This window comes from Papio anubis, chromosome X, assembly GCF_008728515.1.
Source record: "Papio anubis isolate 15944 chromosome X, Panubis1.0, whole genome shotgun sequence".
Lineage (NCBI taxonomy): Eukaryota > Metazoa > Chordata > Mammalia > Primates > Cercopithecidae > Papio > Papio anubis.
In genome coordinates this window covers 38,150,394-38,173,079 of record NC_044996.1, presented here as the reverse complement: position 1 = coordinate 38,173,079, position 22,686 = coordinate 38,150,394, and the positions used below count along the sequence as shown (strand labels likewise).

Below are 22,686 nucleotides of genomic sequence, written 5' to 3'. Positions count from 1 at the left end.
ATGCAGGAATTTACTTGGCACGTGTGTGAAGGCTCTTAATAAGCGTTTGTGCGAGTACAATGGTTTTCAAGCTGTGTTTTGTGGAGTTGTCCACACAACCTGAATTCATGTTGACTGTGAGCAAACCCCATTGTTTTCAGTGTTGGGATTCTAAGAAAACAACATTCAAGTGATTTAGTCCAGGGGTTTAAAACGAAAAGAGACGTTTGTTTTTTTAAGTACATTCAGATCATAGAGGGCTCAGTGTTATTTTAGCAACTAAAATGTTTATCATTTAATGCTTTTGTCATTTAAATTTACAATTTAATACATCTATAACATAGCTAATCTCTTCTTCATAGGTGTGGTATATTCATTATGCTTTGTAATGGTATAACCTGTTTATTTTCTCTTTCTTCTATGCTTCCTGGATTTCTGCTCTTCTACTTTTTTAAATGCTTGTTTTGTCTATCAAGCTTATTGACTTCAGTAATTCAGTGAAGGTACAGAACTGGTTATATGTTTATTAGCATTATTGTATCGATGACTTTAATAATTGTGAAGTCATGTCAAAATCCAGTTCATCCAAATGCAAGACAGATATAAGGCCAGATAGATGGACTTTTCTGGGGAAGACACCTGTTAAATTAGAAGGCAGAGAGATTTGTGCCATATATTCTCAAAAAGTCCAATGCAAATAGGCTTCCAAACATGGGACAATAGGATACATTCATTCCTTGTCACTGTGATCTCACTGACATTTTCAATTCTTTGTAGGATTCCAAAGCCTATTTCCATCTTCTCAATCAAATCGCACCAAAAGGACAAAAGGAAGGTGAACCACGGATAGATATTAACATGTCGGGTTTCAATGTAAGTATAAGTGCTCTTTTGAATTCTACAATCTTCCAAAATTATTGTCAATTTCTTATAAATACAATAATTTTTATAATTGTATGAAGTGGAGTTGGCAATTTTAAGCATTATTTTAAAATGTATTACTGTACATGTAATTCAGAGGCCAGAAAACTAGCTTTTATTTATTTTGATTGTTAGTGAATTCCATCGTTGTTGTGGTATTGATTTATGTGAATGGCATAAAATATTCAAAACAAGTATGGGGAAATAAGCAACTAGAAGCTAACCTTTCCCAAGTATTTGGATTACAACCACAGTAATAGATTTAGTGACTGTATATTCATATATACATATATTCATATTCCTGTGTTGAGAGTAATGTGATTATTTTTTACAAACTCCCAATCTATGAAATCTAATTTAAGGAATCACTCTCAGAGACCATGTTCCCTGGTTATGTCACTAATTTGTTTAGTGACCTTGGGCAAGTTCCTTCTCAAAATTGGATTTCACTTTGTTCATCCATAAAGTAAGGAGTTAGACTGGACTATTTAGTCCCAAGTTTCTAGGAATCTGTGGTTTTTGTACCCATTAGATATGGAATGCATGCTACTAATTAACAAAATCCATATATCTATCCTATTATGCCATAGGATGGAGTGGATTACATTGGCTAAACCATTTTTATGCTGCCCTTACCAGAACTGAATTTGTAACTGACTTGTGTGCTTATATTTCTGTCTGTATGTTAAATGCAAAACTCTTCAGCTCAGGTCACTCTTGGTAGGAATGAGGAGCCATCTTGTCCAAGAAGGGAGCTGTCTGGGATGGCTAGCCATGTGATCTGATACCAGGGTAAATGGCATCAGTATACTAACTGATTCTGATACACCCCTTCTCTAGTCAATCCAATTGATCTTAAAACACTCTTTTGTCTCTTCCCTCTTCAGAATCCGACAAGGATTCTTCTGTTGACTCTAGAATTCAGTCTGAAATGTTCTGCTTGGCACTCACCCTACAAATCTTGCTCTAAAATCTATCCGGTGTTATTTCCCCAAAAGTCTGTATTCCCCACCCCAACCTTCCTTCCCAGCACCACCCAGGTGCCTTTGCTCATGCTATTCTCATGGTTTTCAGTGTCCTTCACCTTTTTCCGCTTTACACCTTCTTTAGGGCCTTTGTTTTTTTGTTTGTTTTTTTTTTTCCCAAGAATCGAGGTTTCGCCATGTTGGCCAGGCTAGTTTCAAACTCTTGGGCTCAATCAATTCTCCTGCCTCGGCCTCCCTAAGTACTGGGATTACAAGCGTGAGCCACCACGTCCAACCAAGGCCTAATTTTAACTCTGAATAGTTTCACCTTTTTTCAATTTCAGTTTAACTTTTTTCTCTTGATCTTTGTAATGGAAAAAATCCCTTCCCTTCGTCCTAACTTTTTTAATCCTTCAGTTCCCTGAGATTAATCCTTGGTCTTGCCTTCCACCATTCTCCCTATGCTCAAAAGAAATCAGTAAAAATAGATTCTCTGCTTCTCTTCAATTCAAGCAACAGTTCACAAGCATTTCCCTTGGGATTTGAACATGCACTGAATGAAGGTATCTATCTTCTCCCTCAGCCAGGGGAGCCGACTTCCACAGCTCAGCACAACTTCCTCTCTCTCTAGCTGGCTCTCCAACAGTGCCCTCCTTTCCAGTTCCTTCTGCTGCATAACACAGCCCCAGAGGTTCCTGAGTTCCAAGGAGTCGACTCTGTCATGAAGCTCATTGACCTAATGCACAGTACCCAGAAGCCTCAGTGAAGTTCAGCTGAGAGCCAGTAGAGAAAAGGAGAAACTCCAAAGCAGAAAGTAGTAAATCAGCAAAACAAAATAAGCCCGGTTGAGGAGAATGAACCCACAATTTACGGAAAATGAACACTATTTTCTAAATGAGACTTAAGTAGGACTACAGTTAATACCCTTTCACATTTAATAATTAGTAGAGATTCATTGTAGATAAGTACATTTGAAAAAAATTTTTAACATAATTCTACTGAAACTATCTGAATATTTAACTTGAGATGGCTTAAAAGGAGAATTGAAGCTGTTTTCCTATTGAGAAGGAAAAAAGGAAAAGTGGAACTGGAGAAAGTGAAGATGGTGAATGTATATGTTTTCTCTACAGATTTTCAAACAAAATCTGGGAGTTTCCCCCAAGCTTTTACATAACTTCTTTCTTAATGCAATTTAGTTAAATGTACTCTGTAGTTTGTTATGTGATCTGGCGCCATCTAGTGTGTATTAAAAGTACTGCACCTCTAACAGCGCTAACTTTTTTTTTTTTTTTTTTTGGCATTCAAAACAATTTTATAATAAGTACCATATGTTGGCTAAAAGAAAGTAGATCTGTATACCCAGACTATGATTGTGGGGACATTTTCTACATTTTTAGTATGGCCTTTGACAAAGTCTTCCTATTTTGTTTCAACAGGAAACAGATGATTTGAAGAGAGCCGAGAGTATGCTTCAACAAGCAGATAAATTAGGTTGCAGACAGTTTGTTACCCCTGCTGATGTTGTCAGTGGAAACCCCAAACTCAACTTAGCTTTCGTGGCTAACCTGTTTAATAAATACCCAGCACTAACTAAGCCAGAGAACCAGGATATTGACTGGACTCTATTAGAAGGTAACTAAAAACTTCTCAAATTCGAATATGTGGGACTATAGAGTAGAAATACATAGGCCGTAATGATTTTACAATCTAGACTTAATAAGTTTTTTTATATCTGCAAGAAGCAGATGCCGGTGCTGAGTAAAAACTGGCAGAAAAGGATGATACAAGTGAACTTTTTAAGTAAAGTAGTAGAGGCCAGGTGCGGTGGCTCACACCTGTAATCCCAGCACTTTGGGAGGCCGAGGCAGGCAGATCACCTGAGGTCAGTAGTTTGAGACCAGCCTGGCCAACATGGTGAAACCCTGTCTGTACTAAAAATTAAAAAATTAGCTGGGCGTGGTGGCACGTGCCTGTAATCCCAGCTACTCGGGAGGCTGAGGCAGGAGAATCACTCGAACCTGGGAGACGGAGGTTACAGTGAGCCGAGATCATGCTATTGCACTCCAGCCTGGGCAACAAAGTAAGACTCTGTCTCAAAAAAAAAGAAAAAAAAAAGTAGTTGAGTCACTTAATGTAAAGCCACTTAGTAAATCAGTATTTAGTTTTAATCTTTAGGGTTAGACCACTTTTTAATCCTCTCATCAGGAAAAAGTGCACATATGCATTCAGTTTGACCTGTAAATTTAGTATATATTTATGTTTCATTCATCCACAGTCAGTGTAACTGGAACTAACCCCAACTCCTTTCACCCTTACCTCCTCAAAAAACAAATGATAATATATACTAAATTTTAAGTTTTGGAAAGGCAGAGTTTACCTTTTCCAGATTATATATGCATGAAGTATAGTCTATAAAAATTAAGAAATGCGGCCGGGCATGGTGGCTCACGCCTGTAATCCCAGCACTTTGGGAGGCCGAGGCGGCCAGATCACCTAAGGTCAGGAGTTTGAGACCAGCCTGGCTAACATGGTGAAACCGCGTTTCCACTAAAAATACAAAAAATTAGCCGGGCGTTGTGGTGCGCTCCTGTAATCTCAGATACTCGGGGGGCTGAAGCAGGGGAATCGCTTGAACCTGGAAGGCAGAGGTTGTAGTGAGCTGAGATCGCACCACTGCACTCCAGCTTGGGCAACAAGAGCAAACCTCCATCTCATAAATAAATAAATAAATAAATAAATAAATAAATAAATAAATAAAGCAAATAGTAATTCATTGAGTGTCCACCGATATTTCTATAAAACCAGTAACTAAACTGATAACATCAGTTACTTTGAGGGATGCAGATTTGAGGAAATATTGGAGAAAGATTTGAGGAGACTATAAAAAGTTCATAAACCTCTAAATTGCTTAACTGGTTAGAATAAGGTTGTATTCTTTAATTTTAAAATAAGTTCAAATTTGAAAAATAAGCCTGTATCTAGAGAGAATGTATGTACTTAGGAGAATGCTTGGAAACTCGTGTTATTGAAAATTTCTAGATCTGAATAGAGAGAGAAAATAATCTAATATGTGGATTGGCACTGTATGCACATACATAAAGTGTTCAGTAAATTTTGTGAATATTCTTAACAGGAGAAACTCGTGAAGAAAGAACCTTCCGTAACTGGATGAACTCTCTTGGTGTCAATCCCCATGTAAACCATCTCTATGCGTAAGCCTGCCTACTGCTATTGTAAACAATTATGAATGTCATGAATGGATGTTAAATAATGACAGCTCTAAAGATTTTCTAGATATTAATTTGTAGCTATTATTTATATTGGAAAATGTCAAGTGGTGATTTCCATCATTTTCCCAATACACAGAAGCTTTAATTATTTATTTACATGATCATTAACTGTAAGTGATAGAATATTTAAATGTCTTTATAGTACCCTAGGGAGCAAATACTTTATATTTTGAGACAGATAACCGTTCGGGAGGCTGAGGCTGATTACTTGAGCCCAGGAGTTTGAGGCTTCAGTGAGCTATGGTTGTGCTACTGTACTGCAGCCTGGGCAACAAAGTGAGATCCTATTTCTAAGAGGGAAAAAAAAAAAAGAAAGGTAAAAAAGAAAGAAACAGAGACCAGGGAATCCTTTAAGTAGACCATCCACAACAACTCGGGGACTTTGGCTCACTCTTCTCTCAGCCTGGAACGTTCTTTGCTCGCATATAATGGCTTATACCCTTACTGTATTCCAGTCACTGATTCAAAGATTTCCTGACTACCACCTGCTACTCTGTAACCCCTAACCCTAGTTCCTTTTTTTCTTCATAGCACTTACATATACCCGTAAAATTGTTTATTGTCAACAAAACAAACAACACCCCGTATTGTTTGTTTATCCACGTACTTGTTTATTGTCTATCTCTCTGACTCTAATGCAAGGACAGGAATTTTCGTCCTGTGGGCCCAGCCTCTAGAACAGTGCCTTGCTCACAGTAAGCTCTCAATAAATACTCATAAATGAATTGGATGGTCTTAGCTCTATTTTCAGAACAGATTGATAGACAATATGAGTCTTAGGTATTATTTCTGGTTTTATATATCTTGTTTGACAATGTAGTGTTATTGTTTTTAAGGAAAGTCAAGTCCCAGCTTCCGGAAAACACTGATTACATTATTTTTAAATCATTAGTGACCTGCAAGATGCCCTGGTAATCTTACAGTTATATGAACGAATTAAAGTTCCTGTTGACTGGAGTAAGGTTAATAAACCTCCATACCCGAAACTGGGAGCCAACATGAAAAAGGTAGATAATTAAGTTGCTGTGTATCTTTGTTAGAGTAGTTTTATTCTCGATTCATTCCTTTGTTTCTAAAACTCTTGACGCTGAGCTTCTTGAGTACAAAAACTGTGTCTTATTTGTTTTTGTGTGCTGATACCTAGCATTATACAAGACACACACACACGTATGCAGATTAAACAAATGGAAGTATTTAATTAACCATTTACTCTTGTGCCTTTGCAGCTGGAAAACTGCAACTATGCTGTTGAATTAGGGAAGCATCCTGCTAAATTCTCCCTGGTTGGCATTGGAGGGCAAGACCTGAATGATGGGAACCAAACCCTGACTTTAGCTTTAGTCTGGCAGCTGATGAGAAGGTATAGTACACAATTTTAGCTGTTTAGTCTTTACTATCACAGAGGTCTGTGATTTAGTCCTTACTGTGTTTAATAAGTGAACATGTCAATGACTACACTTTTGAAATATGTTGTATTTATACTCCAAAATGAGTTTAATTAATGAATATATGTTGGATGTTAAGTGGGAGATGCTTCCTTGCAAGTTACGCAGGAGAACTATGGCTAGTCCCTTTTTTAAAACATAGGAAGCCTGACACATAGATTTCGACCTCATTTTGTGTCAGTGAATTAAAAAATTGTCAGAACAAAATTATGAACATCCTCGTGCTCATTTGAAAATAAAGATCTCTCTCTGTAATGCTGATAAAGATCACCATAATGCTGAAAAGCATTCATTATGACTGGGCACCAGCCAAAGCACAGCTTATTTTATGTCATTACCACTATTGGAATAGTACAAAATGTGCCTGCAGTAGGCCGTTGGACCTGCTCATTAAAGCACTGTCAATCTGCTCCTCTCTCACCACTACAAAGGGTAGAACAGTAGCAAGCCACTACAGCTTAAAATATTTTTTTCACATAGTGTGAATCTCTTTCCATGAAATCTTTAGTCCTTGAAATCTAAGGAATATTAAAAGTGGAAGATAAAGCATCTTTCTGATGTTTGCATTTTTCTTCATAAAGTAGATTGTGACGTTTTCTTATGCTGCTTCTCTTAGATACACCCTCAATGTCCTGGAAGATCTTGGAGATGGTCAGAAAGCCAATGATGACATCATTGTGAACTGGGTAAACAGAACGTTGAGTGAAGCTGGAAAATCAACTTCCATTCAGAGTTTTAAGGTCAGAATCCATATTTGACTATTAAATATTATGTTTGCGAGATAACATCTATCATTTGGGAAGGCAACCTTTGGCTTCTTTGTGAGTGAGAATTATTGTTGGACTAATGGCACGATTCTTTATGAATTCACTGGGCTTTGTTTTGGACACTTGATATAAGTAAGCACATGTTAATTTGTATGTATCAAAATTCTCAGATTTGTTCTCCTTTCACACTAGGACAAGACGATCAGCTCCAGTTTGGCAGTTGTGGATTTAATTGATGCCATCCAGCCAGGCTGTATAAACTATGACCTTGTGAAGAGTGGCAATCTAACAGAAGATGACAAGCACAATAATGCCAAGTAAGGGAGACTGCTAATAGCATGAAAAGAACACAGCTTTGCAGCTGGACAGATCTGAATTCTAATTCAGGTTCTGCCATGTAAGAGTGGTGTCACCTTGGGAGAAACCTCTTGGAGCCTCAGATTCCTCATCAGTAAACTGGGGGAATAATACTTACCTTAGAGATTTTATAAAGATTAAATTTTTAAAAATTATAAGAGCCTAGCCTTGTACTTGGCCTACTAGGTGCTTAGTCAGTTGTTGCTTCAGTGGATTACAGAAATAATGTAGCATGTATTTTAATGCAAATCAGGTAAAACTTTACAACAAGGAAAATATGAGCTTAAGGTGTTCACCTGTCTCATTCTTTTTTAAAAAACACATCATCCAACTTATGTCTCTTTTACTATACATAGATCATTCTTACTACATTTGTTGAATTTATCTTCGTCAGTTCCCATATTAACAGAATGCTTGCTAGCCCTCCACAGAAGACTATAGTTTCTTGCATTTCAACAATATTCAGAAGGTCTTTTCCACCAGCCTATTTCCTTCTTCACCAAAGACGTAGAGTGTGATCTGGCTTCATGGGTGACCCATGAAAACTTTGCTAGTTAGACATTGAAAATCCATCCACAGTCCTGCATTATGGAACAGCTAAGAAACATTCTTGCAATACTTTGGAGTTAGGCACATTATTTTTTCCTTGAAAAATGTTTCTAGCAGATATGATAAAGGTCTAATACCCACAATATATCAAGAACTCTTGAAATCTCTTTTTCTAGAAACTCGATGATTTAATTATCTTTAAAGATTCTGGTTCCAACACACCTAGAAATGCTTCATGGATTAGTTGAGATGTGTTCCTGAAAATTCCCCTACCTGGACATCTCAGTTCTTCTGTCCCTTCCTTTGTCTACCTTTTCTAGTTTTTGGTCCAGCCACTCTGTCCATGTGCCATGTAGACTGTCTCCCCTCTCATGAATATTTGGAAGTATTCATTGCATCTGCCTAACAACTTGGGTTTTGCATCTAGCATGATTTTCCACCTCATATCTCTAAGATCACATGAGTGTGCAATGAGAATATTAACATGGATTGTATAGACAGCCTAGGTAATTTTATATATATATATAAAAAGTTGGTGCTTCAAGCTTAATTCTCACCTCACATTGGAGAAAAAGAGTGAATAAATATTATTGGCCCCAAATAATAGAGCTTAAAAACCTACTATAACTTCAAAGTGAAATCAAAACCAAAATCAGCCGGGCGCGGTGGCTCAAGCCTGTAATCCCAGCACTTTGGGAGGCCGAGACGGGCGGATCACGAGGTCAGGAGATTGAGACCATCCTGGCTAATACGGTGAAACCCCGTCTCTACTAAAAATACAAAAAACTAGCCGGGCGAGGTGGTGGACGCCTGTAGTCCCAGCTACTCGGGAGGCTGAGGCAGGAGAATGGCGTAAACCCGGGAGGCGGAGCTTGCAGTGAGCTGAGATCCGGCCACTGCACTCCAGCCTGGCCGACAGAGTGAGACTCCGTCTCAAAAAAAAAAAAAAAATCAAAATCAAAAGAAAACAAAAAACAAAACTGTTCTAATTGGAACTATCAATATGGAATTTTTACATCCCAGCATGATAATCATATATGAGGAAATAGATGTCTTACGTGGTGTCCTTAACTGACAAGAATTTCATCCTAATTTTTTCCCCCTAAAATAGGTATGCAGTGTCAATGGCTAGAAGAATTGGAGCCAGAGTATATGCTCTCCCTGAAGACCTTGTGGAAGTAAAGCCCAAGATGGTCATGACTGTGTTTGCATGTTTGATGGGCAGGGGAATGAAGAGAGTGTAAAATAACCAATCTGAATAAATCAGCCTTGCTCCCAGGTGCATGATTTGCAGGTCAGCTATTTCCAGGTGAAGTGCTTATGACTTAAGGAACTCTTGGCCATTCAAAGGACTTTTCATTTTGATTAACAGGACTAGCTCATCATGAGAGCTCTCAGGGGAAAGGGTTTAATAAAAACAACTCCTCTTTCCCATAGTCAGAGTTGGATTTGTCAGGCACGCCTGAAATGTGCTCATAGCCAAAACATTTTACTCTCTCTTCCTAGAATGCTGCCCTTGACATTTCCCATTGCTGTATGTTATTTCTCGCTCTGTTATCTTTTGCCCTCTTAGAATGTCCCTCTCTGGGGACTCGCTTAGATGATGGGATATGAATATTATTAGACAGTAATTTTGCTTTCCATCCAGTATGCTAGTTCTTATTCGAGAACTATGGTCAGAGGGTATTTGGATATGAGTATCCTTTGCTTATCTTTGTAGTACTGAAAATCTGCCGAAGTAACTGGCTGTGCAGAATGTAATAGAAGCTTTTCTTATTCTTTTATTCTTAAGATCAGTATCTTTTTACAGTATTCTTTCTACAGGATCCTTTTTTGTACATTTAAGAATATTTTGATTACATTAAACAAGACTGCTGATTTTGCTACTTTTTTTAAGGGGTCTTCAAGTAAGTAAAACATACATCATAGCTAGAAGAAAAATGTACCTTAAATTTGCATCTTCCCTCTCATACCCAAGCTGTAAACAATTGAAATATTTTGTCTTAAATCACTTGGTTCAATACATGCTTATTTGTTTTAAAGCCTGTATCATCAAACTCTCTCTCTCTAAATTTAAAATGCTGTTGAATATGATACTTTTGAGGAGAGAATGTGCTCAGAACTTAGACGGGATTTAGTAGGCCGAGTATGCTAAGTGTACAATATATTTTTTAATTTTACACCTAAAACAAAGAACTGTGGTCACTAAAAATAAACGTATATATGTAGGAATTAATGTACTCTTGCTTTGTCAAGCTGTTTGCTATAGTTTCCAAGGTATTATGTTACTCTAACTCTGAAAAGTGATGTAATCTGGTAGCAATGTAGTAATTCAAATAAAGGCATTTACATAATAATCAGTTTCTTCATGCTTTTGTCTCTTAGGAAGTATGACAATGTTTGTCAGGAATTTTTCTTTTCGTTTTTCTGATGTATTCTATAAAATGGTGTTTGTTAAATTTGAGTTTTGGGAGCAGAATTAGAGGTACTGAATTAAGGACACTACAAATGAAGTAAAAGGGTTTTCTCCAATTTACCAAAATTTCTTTATCCAGTTCCTGCTTTTTTTTTCTTTTCCACCTCCCTCAATCTTTTCAATGTTCTGTGATATACATATCCTGAAACAGTGGGGATCTGAACAGTCACAGAGGAGAAATGGTTCATGGTAGATCTTCGCAACCTCATCCATATATGACATTTTTGGCTGGATAATTCTTCGTTGGGGTCGGGGGAAGGGGCTACCCTGTGCATTGTAGGAGGTTTAGCAGTATTACTGGCCTCTACCCACTAGATGTCAGCACATCCCCAGTCGTGTTGATCAAAATTGTCTCCAGAGATAACCAAATGTCTCCTGGGTGGCAAAATCATCCCTTGTTGACAATCAGTGCCCTTTTAAGCCTTTGTGTGAATGAGTAATATAAGGTGTAGTCTACTGAGGATTTGGTTACGTAGTGATACTATATAATATTTTGCATTTAAAATCTGAGAGATGGAAAGACCTTTTTAAATATCACCTGAATTCCAAAGACATAAAATAAAAAAGGGATACATCTGACAACTCTACTTTTGCAAATATATATGTATAATTAAAAAGATCAAAATATAGATAACTTAAAAAGTGAGTTCAGTCTCAGATTATAGATTCTTTTAATATAAAAGTAGAATTTATGAGTGAAAAAAAGACAAATCTGCAAACATACTAGGGTAACTGATGAAGTAAGGACAATTATATCTTAAGACTTGTCTTATGCCTTGAACCTGCCATACTCATTCACGTTCGTCTTCGTCAAAGTACAAAGGTTCTTCTCTATAAGCCCTAACGCCTTGAAGTGCCTCTTTAACAAGATAGGAAAGATATATTCCATGTGGCCCTTTCTTCAAAAAAGAAGCTGATTTTTTGTGTGGTTCACTGTACGGGGCCCACAGCCTGTAGGAGTGTATGATGGGGTAGTTAAGTGTTCATATAAAGCAGTGGGCCTGACACACGATTTTTTTTCCTCCAAAAACTAATTGCAACAAGTAAGAATATGGACCAAAATTAGCAATACATTAAGAATTCTGCCGGGCGTGGTGGCTCATAACTGTAATCCCAGCAATTTGGAAGGCTGAGGCAGGTGGATTGCCTGAGCTCAGGAGCCCAAGATCAGCCTGGGCAACATGGTGAATCCCCATCTCTACCAACATGGTGAATCCCCCATCTCTTCCCCACATACCTGTAACCTCAGCACTTTGGGAGGCTGAAGTGGGAGGATTGCTTGAGGTCAGGAGTTAGAGACCAGCCTGGGCAACACAGGGAGACTCCATCTCTAAAGTTAGCTAAGCATGGGGCTGGGTGAGGTGACTCAAGCCTGTAATCCCAACACTTTGGGAGACCAAGGTGGGTGGATCACCTGAGGTCAGGAGTTTGAGACCAGCCTGGGCAACATGGTGAAACCCCATCTCTACTAAAAATACAAAAATTAGCCAGTCATGGTGGTGGACACCTATAATCCCAGCTACCCGAGAGGCTTAGGCAGGAGAATCACTTGAACCCAGGGGACAGAAGTTGAAGTGAGCCGAGATCATGCCACTGCACTCCAGCCTGGGTGAAAGAGCTAAACTCCATTTCGGGGGGGGGAAAAAATTAGCTGAGCATGGTGGTGCATGTCTGTGGTTCCAGCTACTTGGGAAACTGAGGCAGGAGGATCACTTAGCTCAGTTGATCAAGGCTGCAGTGAGCTGTGATCGAACCACTGCACCCTAAGCTTGGCTGCAAGACTCTGTCTCTTAAAGAAAATAAAGATGATATTCCCCTCTATCCTAATATGCTGAGAGATTGATTTTTTAATTTTTGTCATGAGTGGGTGGGTACATTTTATCAAATGCTTTTTCTGCATCAATTTATATCATCTTAAGGTTTTCTTCTTTACCCTATTGATACAGCGAATTACATTGATTAGTTTCCAAAAGTTGAACAAACCTTGCATGCCTGAATAAATCCCACTTGGTCACAGTGTATAACTCTTACACATTGTTGAATTTTATTTGCTAATATTTTATTGAGGATTTTTGTATCTAAGCTCAGAATGACGTTAATTTTTATTTAAATGTTTCGTGCAAGTCTCCAGTAAAACTGTCCAAGTCTGGAGATATTTCTTTAATGGTTATGGGGCTATTCAGATTATCTATTTAATCTTGATTGCGTTTTGGGTGGCTTTTGAATTTTGAGGAATTTGTTCACTTCTTCCATGTTGCTGAATTTGTGAACATAAAGTTTTTGTAGTATTTCCTTAATTATCTTTTTAATAGCTGCAGCATATGTAATGATATCTTCAGTTTAATTCCTCATAGTGGTGATTTATGTCTTCTCTGTTTTTAATCTTTGTCAGTCTTGCTAGAAGTTTATCGATTTCATTACTTTTTTTTAAGAACTAGCGTTTTGTTTCTTTGTTGTTTTGGGTTTTCTATTTTATTGATGTATGGTTTTATCTTTATAATTTCCATCTTTCTGCTTTGAATGTGTTTTGCTCTCTTTTTTGTAGCATCTGTCCAAGACAACCATAAAAAGCCACTAACCTCAATAAACTACTCATACAGAATTATCTATTTCTCCTTTCAGCCAGATCAGGGTTTTTTTTGTTTTGTTTTGTTTTGTTTTGTTTTTGAGACAGAGTCTCACTGTGTTGCCCAGGCTGGAGTGCAATGGCGTTGGCTCACGGCAACCGCCGTCTCTGGGTTCAAGCAATTCTCCTGCCTCAGCCTTCTCAGTAACTGCGATTACAGGTGCCCACCACCACTCCCAACTAATTTTTTTTTTCTATTTTCAGTAGATACAGCGTTTCACCATGTTGGCCAGGCTGGTCTCGAACTCCTGACCTCAGGTGATCCACCAGCCTTGGACTCCCAAAGTGCTGGGATTATAGGCATGAGCCACCGTACCTGGCCACACCCTGCTCAGTTTTTATGTATTTTGAGACTGTGTTGTTTGGTGCTTACACATTTAGGGTCACCATTTCTTTTTGGCTAATTGATCTTTTTCTGATTACATAATGTCACTCCTAGTTCCTAGTAATTTTCTTTGCTCTGTATTCCACTTTATGTGATATTAATATAGCCTAGCCATTCCTGCTTTTTAATGTTTACATAACTGTCACTTTCTATTCTTTTATTTTCGACCTGCATTCATTATTCTTGAAGTGAGTTTCATGTAGATTGCATATAGTTGGGTCATGTGTTTTTATCTGTGTTTTAATTTTTTGTTTGTTTGCTTTTTGTTTGTTTGTTTTGAGACGGAGTTTCACTCTTGCCGCCCAGGCTGGAGAGCAGTGGCGTGAGCTCAGCTCACTGCAACCTCCACCTCCCAGGTTCAAGCGATTCTCCCGCCTCAGTCTCCTGAGTAACTGAGATTATAGGCATGCACCACCATGCCCGGCTAATTTTGTGTTTTTACTAGAGATGAGGTTTTTACTATGTTGGCCAGGCTGGTCTCGAACTCCTGACCTCAGGTGATCCACCGACCTCAGCCTCCCAAAGTGCTGGGATTACAGGTGTGAGCCACTGCGCCCAGCCATTCCTTTTTTTTTTTTTTTTTTTTTTTTTTTGAGATGGAGTCTCGCTTTGTCACCCAGGCTGGAGTGAAGTGGTGTAATCTTGGCTGACCACAACCTCTGCCTCCCAGCTTCAAGCGATTCTCCTGCCTCAGCCTCCCAAGTAGCTGGGAATACAGGTGCCTGCCACCACGCCCAGGTAATTTTTGTATTTTTAGTAGAAATGGGGTTTTACCATGTTGGCCAGGCTGGTCTCAAACTCCTGACCTCAGGAGATCCACTCGCCTCAGCCTCCCAAAGTGCTGAGATTACAGGTATGAGCCACCACGCCTGGCTGTGAGCCACTGCACCCAGCCTTAATTGTTAATAGTTAGACATTATTTACTTTGAAAGTAATTATTGATATGTTAAGGCATAAGTGTACCATTTTATTATTTAGTTTATGTTTGCTTGTTCCACTTTTTGTCCTTCTGTTCCCTGCCTCTTACCTTTTGGTGAGTCACTTGAACTTTTTTTAAAATTCCATTTTGATATGTCAGTAAGTGTTCTTGAATATAGTTCTCTTTTTATTTTTATTTTTTGGGACAGTCTTGCTCCGTCACTCAGGCTGGAGAGCAGTGGCACTATCATGGCACCACTGCAGCCTCAACCTTTTCCCAAGCTCAAGCGATCCTCCCCTCTCAGCCTCCTGAGTACCTAGGACTACAGGCACTACCACCACATCCAGCTAATTGGTTTTGTTGTTGTTGTTTGTTTGTTTTGGTAGAAACCAGGTTTTGACATGTTGCCCATGCTGGTCTCTAACTCCTGGGCTCAAGCAATCCTCCTGCCTTAGCTTTGCAAAGTGCTGGGATTACAGGCGTGAGCTACCTCGTCCGGCCAAATATGTCTTATTTTTTAAGGACTTGCTCCAGGTGTTAGTGTATACATATGTACCATATCACAGTCTATTACTAAGCAACATTTTAGCACCTCAAGTGAAGTACCTCACTTTCATTTAGATCACTTGACTTTCTCTACCTGTTAAATAAATATAAATGTTTTAAGCAGTTTCTCTACATACATTGAGCACCGTGTTATATGATATAAATCTGGCTTCAACTCTCAAATAGCACCTTTAAAAAGCACGAAGAGAAGCTTAGTTTATTATATTGACCTCTATCATAACCATTCTATTTTTCTTTCTTTCTTCCTGGGGTCTCAGCATCCTTAGGTTATAGTTTCCTTTCTCTTTGGAAAACTCCCTTTCGCCTGTTAGCCATTGTTTAATAATAGGTCTTCTGGTAAAAAATTCTCTGAGGTTTACTTCATCTGAGAAAACCTTTATTTCCCTTTCCGGGACTCCTTTTACAAGGTACCATGAGTTGAGTCTTACTTGCTACTAGACCTTGGTGAGCTTATCAAGAGTCTAGACTAGAATCTTATCTCTCACACTAAGAAATGTCACATACTTGATAAAATTTAACCTTCTTAGTAAGTGACTTTGTGATCTGATTCCTGTCTATCCTGGTTTCTTACTACTCAATGCCATTCCCAAATTGTGTACCCACAAATATACAAGCACACATTGCACACATTGTTTACACACACACACACACACACACACAATTTTGACAGTCTAAGATGCCAGTGAATTTGAGCTACTTTTTTTAGCAAGAGATATACAAAACTCACATGCTCACACTAACTCTGCATTTACACTGTTGTTGCCTATACCTTGAACTGGAGTTGGAGGATGAAATGCAATCACGATATGGTGTGAGGAACCAAATGGCCAATAACTTAAATACGCACAAAGGTCTCTCATTTATTTTAAGCAGAATGTCTGCTAATTCTGTAAGAATATATGTGTGACTTGAATGGTTTGCATCTCATTAATATTTAATGGATTTGGCTGATTATTCTCCCTTGATCACACACTATTCTCCAGCTACTGCCACTTTTCTCTACTCTCCCTTCCATAAAAACTTCAAAAATTAGTCTTTATTTATTTATTTATTTATTTATTTATTTATTTATTTTTGAGACAGAGTCTTGCTCTGTCACCCAGGCTGGAGTGCAATGTGGCATGATCTCGGCTCACTGCAACCTCCGCCTCCCCGGTTCAAGAGATCCTCCTGCCTCAGCCTCCCAGGGTGGCTGGGATTACAGGTGCATACCAGCACATTGGGCTAATTTTTGTATTTGTTTTAGTAGACACGGGGTTTCACCATGTTGGCCAGGCTGGTCTCGAACTCCTGACCTCTAGTGATTCGCCCACCTTGGCCTCCTAAAGTGCTGGGATTACAGGTGTGAGCCACCTCACCTGGCCTGAAATTAGTCTCTACTTTCTATTTCCATTTCCTCTACTCTCAATCTCTCTTGGATCCACTATAATTAGGTATTTTTCCCTATGTGAACAATCATATAGCATGTATCAGAAATTGTGGGTGCCCAGTGACCATTAAGTTCATATGAGAGAAGAAAGGTTGAATACTAATGAGCTAAGCATCCTTTTTTTGTTTGTTTGTTTTTGTTTTTGTTTTTGTTTGCTTGTTTTTGGAGACTGAGTCTCCCTCTGTCGCCCAGGCTGGAGAGCAGTGGCGCGATCTCGGCTCACTGCAAGCTCCACCTCCCGGGTTCACGCCATTCTCCTGCCTCAGCCTCCCGAGTAGCTAGGACTACAGGCACCCACCACCACGCCCGGCTAATTTTTTCTATTTTTTAGTAGAGACGGAGTTTCACCGTATTAGCCAGGATGGTCTCGATCTCCTGACCTCGTGATCCACCCATCTCGGCCTCCCAAAGTGCTGGGATTACAGGCCTGAGCCACCGCACCCGGCCTAGCATCCATTTTTTTAGGTTAAAAAATCATAACTGCAAAGGAGGGAAATAATAAAGCAGAAAATAATAAAATAGGAAACACATGATAAAGCAGATGAATAAACCAAAATTTGGCTCGTTGAAAACCTTAATGAAATGTATAAACTTTAGCAAAATTGATCACGAAAGAAGAGAAAAAGAATGAAAAACATTAAAAATAAAAAAGGTTGGGCGTGGTGGCTCACGCCTGTAATTCATTACTTTGGGGACGCCAAAGTGGGAGGATTGCTTGAGTCCAGGAGTTTGAGACCAGCCTGGGCAATATACTTCATCTCTACAAAAGATGTGGAAAAATTAGCCTAGTGTGGTGGCATAGGCCTGTAGTTCAGCTATTCAGGAGGTGGAGGTGGGAGGATCATTTGAGAATAGAAGGCAGAGGTTACTATAAGCCAAGATCACTGTACTGCACCGCAGCCTGGGCAACAGAGGAAGACTTTGTCTCAAAAATAAAATTAATTGAAGTTAAAAAAATTTTTTAAGTAGATATGCAGATAACTGGTAATAAAAAGATATGAAAAACTCATGATAGGCTGGGCACGGTGGCTCACACCTGTAATCTGAGCACTTTGGGAGGCGGAGGCAGGCAGATGGCTTCAAGTCGGGAGTTCGAGACCAGCCTGATCAACATGGCAAAACCCAGTCTCTACAAAAAATACAAAAATTAGCCAGGTATGGTGGCACACATCTGTAATCCCAGCAACTTGGGAGGCTGAGGCAGGAGAATCGCTTGAACCCAGGAAGCGGAGGTTGCAGTGAGCCGAGATCATGCCACTGCATTCCAGCCTGGATAACAGAGCAACACTCTGTCTAAAAAAAAAAAACATGATAAAATTGCAAATTTGAATGAAGTGGGCAAATAACTAGAAATGCAATATACTGTAAAAGACTCAATAAGTAATAAAAAAATGTGAACAGTTTCATAACTCAAAATTTTCATCTGTATTAAAAATCTTCCAACAAAGAAAAACATGGCGACCATATGATTCTACTATTGAATTTTGCCATTCAAAAAATAATAATAATTCTCACGCTGGGCGTGGTGGTTCACACCTCTAATCCCAGCACTTTGGGAGGCCAAGGCAGGTGGATCACCTGAGGTCAGGAGTTCGAGACCAGCCTAACCAACATAGTGAAACTCCATCTCTACTAAAAATACAAAATTAGCTGGGCCTGGTGGCGCATGTCTGTAATCCCAGCTACTCAATAGGCTGAGGCAGGATAGTCACTTGAACCTGGGAGGCAGAGGTTGCAGTGAACCAAGATTGCACCATTGCAGTCCAGCCTGGGCAACAAGAGCAAAATTCCGTCTCTTAATTAATTAATTAATCTCATCTTTAACGAAATCTTTCAAAGTTTCAAAGTCTGGAAAGACAGGTGAAAGTCCACGCCTCATTTCATCAGGCTAACATGTAACCTTGTTAACAAAACCAGAAAAGGAAAGTATTAGAAAAGAATTACAGGGTAATCAGACTTATACTTGTAAAAATTCTAAACAATATTGGCAAACCTACTGCAGAAACACTTTTTATTATAAAAAGTGATGTGAAGTACATCATGACCAGAGTGGTCAGAATAAGTATTGGCTAAAGTTCGAAATGCAGCAGTTAATGGTTTAGAGGAATCGCTCTGCTGTGGAATCCTAGACATCTTGCACATCTCCTCATAGACCTTATGTGCAACGTGCAACCACATTCTGACCCAAAACTTGCCTAGAACATGGAAAGATAGAGTCTTCTAAAGAGCTGTCACAAGGATATTTCTGTTCTCTCTCCTTACCTTGTGAGAGACGCCCTATATTGTGGGAGGCTGCTATGAGCAGTTTTTCATTCAATTTTCTCGTTCCAATGAAGCATGGGATTTTCCACCTTAATCTCTTTTAAGGTACAGTGGAAGTCCATAAGACCACTTAGTTGCATTCTAGAGTTGGCTCTTCAGCAACATAGTGACCTACCACTCCTGTTGTCTGTTGCTTGGCCCTCTGGTTCAATATTTTCCTGTGGAACTGGGGTTGCACAGAGCTAAGACCATGCTGATTGTTTTTGCAGTCTGTATAAGTAACACATTGTCTGAATCTTTTAGGGCTCATTGTCTCTTTATTAGCCAAATCTGTAGAAGTGTGATAAGCCTACCTAGCAGCTGTTATCAGCTGGTGCTTAGGAAATGCTTGATTTCTTGACACATGATGATGGGAAAGTCTGGGAGTGGTGGCTCAAGCCTGCAGTCCCAACAATTTGGGAGGTTGAAGTGGGAGGATCGATTGAGCCCAGGAGTTCGAGAACAGCCTGGGCAACATGGCGAGACTCCATCTCTACTAAAAAATACAAAAATTAGCTGGGCATGGTGGTGCCAGCCTAGAGTTCTACCTACTCTGGAGGCTGAGGCAGGAGGGTCACCTGAGCCCAAGAGGTGGAGGTTGCAGTGAGCTGAGATCATGCTACTGCACTCCAACCTGGGTGACAGAATGAGACCCTGTGTCAAAAAAAAAAAAAAAGGCCAGGTGTGGTGGCTCACGCCTGTAATCCCTGCACTTTGGGAGGCTGAGGTGGGCGGATCACAAGGTCAGGAGTTTGAGACCAGCCTGGCCAACATGTTGAAACCCTGTCTTTACTAAAAATACAAAAATTAGCCGGGCGTGGTGGTGCATACCTGTAATCCCAGCTACTTGGGAGGCTGAGGCGGGAGAATTGCTTGAATCCGGGAGACGGAAGTTGCAGTTAGCCGAGATTGTGCCACTCCAGCATGGACGACAGAGCAAGACTCCATCTCAAAAAAAAAAAAAAAAGGAAAAGGAAAAAGGTTAATATCTAAAAGGCAAAATTATAAATTTACTTAAATATATGGGAGACATGGGAGCTATGGATAAACATCATCTGGATTTGATCATTTGCTACAAGCAGGCTGCTATGTGAAAAATGTGATGGCAAGTGTGTGATTTGTGACTCCTATAGGTGCATCCTTGTACCCTGATGTGCATAGGTGATGAATGTGAGTATAGATTTTACCAGGGGCATTGCGTGATCTGTGGAGGCCCTGGGGTCTCTGATGCCTATTATTGTAAGGAGCTCACCATCCAGGAGAAGGATAGAGATGTCTGCCCAAAGACTGCCAATTTGGGGATCACTAAGACCTCTTCTATGAATGCAAAAAATGTGACTTCAAGAAGAGGTGATTGGTGGGTGGCAAGAGGTGATTGTTGGTTGGCCCCTTCCTCCTCCACATCAAGCTGCTACAGCCGGCAAAAAAGACGGCTACTACTAGCAGCAGAAAGGGAGCGGAGCCCAGAGTATCACCAGAAGTGCCTGCTAGTGTACCAACACCTTGCCACTCCTTCCTCTCTCTTCACCCAGATGTGTGATAGGGATGGAAAAGAATTCCCCCCAGAGCACTCTGGTACATTATTGTCAGAGAGAAATTGATAGATTCGTTCATGGTTTCTTTTGAACTTGAGAAGCAAAGCTCTGTTCTCCATACTGATATGTTCACCCTAAAACAGTATCTTCTAAAAAGAGACAGTATTTCAGTCTTCTGCTTGAGGAGTTGACTGTGAAGCTATGCCCAGTGAAAAATGTGTTCTTGCAGCAGCTCTGGTGGAAGTTGTCCTTGAAAAACCTTTGGTGTGTGGTGGGAAGTTATCAGATCAACAAATGTGGACATTTAATCTTGTAACACTTACCAGGTGGTGCTGGTTTCATGTTATTTTCCTTCTGAGAAATTGGAAGTCCTTCTATTGCTATTATATTAATAAAATTGGTGTTTACTTTCTGGTAAAAAAATAAATATGCAGGAGAATATCTTGCTAACATTGGAGGTAGAGAAAGATTTCTTAAACAATACACAAAATTCACAAGCTGTAAATACTAAAATTTACATTTTTGTCTATATTTACATCTTCTCTTCTTCAAAAGACATTATGGAAATAGTGACAGGACAAGGCAAAAACTGAAAGGATATATTTTCAAATAAACTCCAAAGGATTAGTATTAAAAATATAAAACGAGCCAGGCGTGGTGGCTCACGCCTGTAATCCCAGCACTTTGGGAGGCCAAGGCGGGCAGATCACCTGAGGTCAGGAGTTTAAGACCAGCCTGGCGACCATGGTGAAACATCTGTCTCTACTAAAAATACAAAAAAAAAAAAAAATGAGCCAGGCATGACAGCTCACGCCTGTAGTCCCAGCTACTCGGGAGGGGCACGAGAATTGCTTGAACCCGGCAGGCAGAAGTTGCAGTGAGCCAAGATCACACCATTGCACCCTAGCCTGGGCATCAGAGTGAGACTTGGTCTCAAACAAACAAAAAAAAAGACCAACTGATAGAAAAAACGGGAAAAACCCAGCCTGGGCAACATGGCAAAACCCCATCTCATATGTATGTGTGTGTGTGTGTGTGTGTGTGTGTGTATTTATATATTTAGTTGGGCGTAGTGGCACGCACCTGTACCCCAGCTACTTGGGAGGCTGAGGTGAGAGAATTGCTTGAACCAGGGAGGTTGAGGCTGCAGTGAGCTGTGATTGCACCATTGCACTCCAGCCTGAGCAATGGAGTGGGAATCCGTCTCAAAAAATAAAAAGCAAAGAAAGAAAAGAAATGGGTAAAAAATTTGAATAAGGTCATTATAAAAGAAAGAGAAGGCCGGGCATGGTGGTTTATGCCTGCAATCCCAACACTATGGGAGGCTGAGGCAGGCGGATCACCTGAGGTCAGGAGTTTGAGACCAGCCTGGCCTACATGGTGAAACCCTGTCTCTACTAAACATACAAAAACATCAGCCAGCCGGGGTGGCACGTGCCTATAATCCCAGCTACTTGGGAGGCTGAGGCAGGAGAATAGCTTGAACCCAGAAGGTGGAGGTTGCAGTGAGCCGAGATCACACCACTGCACTTCAGCCTGGACAACAGAGTGACACTACATCTCAAAAAAAAAAGAAGAAAGAAAGAAAAAATAAAAGAAACATAGATGGGAAAAAAAAAAAAAAAAAATCTTTCTATGAGAAGCCACTTATAATTTACTTTAATAGAAAGTTTTGACCAGGCGTGGTGGCTCAGGCCTGTAATCCCAGCACTTTGGAAGGCCGAGGTGGGCAGATCACGAGGTCAGATCGAGACCATCCTGGCTAACACGGTGAAACCCTGTCTCTACCAAAAATACAAAAAACTTAGCTGGGCGTGGTGATGGTGTGAACCCGGGAGGCGGAGCTTGTGGTGAGCCTAGATAGCGCCACTGTACTCCAGCCTGGGCAACAGTGCAAGACTGTCTCAAAAAAAAAAAAAGAAAGAAAAGAAAGTTTTATCTGCTTGTCTTTGTCCATTTTGTGCTCATGAGAAAATTGTTTAACTTAGGAATCAGAGAAATATAAATCAAAGCTCAGTAACATATTAGAAGAAAATGAAAACTCTGAGGCCCTGCACGGTGGCTCATGCCTGTAATCCCAGCACTTTGGGAGGCTGAGGCAGGCAGATCACTTGAGGTAGGGAGTTCGAGACCAGCCTGACCAACATGGAGAAACCCTGTCTCTATTTTTTTTTT

At 39.9% G+C, this 22,686-nt stretch overlaps 1 protein-coding gene and 1 pseudogene across 6 annotated transcripts in view; both read left to right on the top strand.

The window, feature by feature from the left end:
* PLS3 (plastin 3) overlaps positions 1–10,630 on the top strand; it is an 87,031-nt gene extending 76,401 nt beyond the window's left edge. For 4 of the 6 annotated variants that reach the window (XM_009198169.3, XM_009198166.4, XM_009198168.4 and 1 more), the window contains 9 exons: positions 456–482; positions 757–852; positions 3,302–3,497; positions 4,999–5,077; positions 6,048–6,162; positions 6,382–6,515; positions 7,217–7,340; positions 7,560–7,684; positions 9,385–10,630. In XM_009198169.3, coding sequence (XP_009196433.1) covers positions 456–482; positions 757–852; positions 3,302–3,497; positions 4,999–5,077; positions 6,048–6,162; positions 6,382–6,515; positions 7,217–7,340; positions 7,560–7,684; positions 9,385–9,517 — 1,029 coding nt within the window. In that variant the 3' untranslated portion in view covers positions 9,518–10,630. The remainder of the gene's footprint in view (positions 1–455; positions 483–756; positions 853–3,301; positions 3,498–4,998; positions 5,078–6,047; positions 6,163–6,381; positions 6,516–7,216; positions 7,341–7,559; positions 7,685–9,384) is intronic. The other 2 variants (XM_003918172.4, XM_009198170.3) reach the window with 1 other exon arrangement.
* A 9,287-nt stretch (positions 10,631–19,917) lies between these two features.
* Positions 19,918–21,192, top strand: LOC101019648 (annotated as a pseudogene).
* Positions 21,193–22,686: the final 1,494 nt, after the last annotated feature.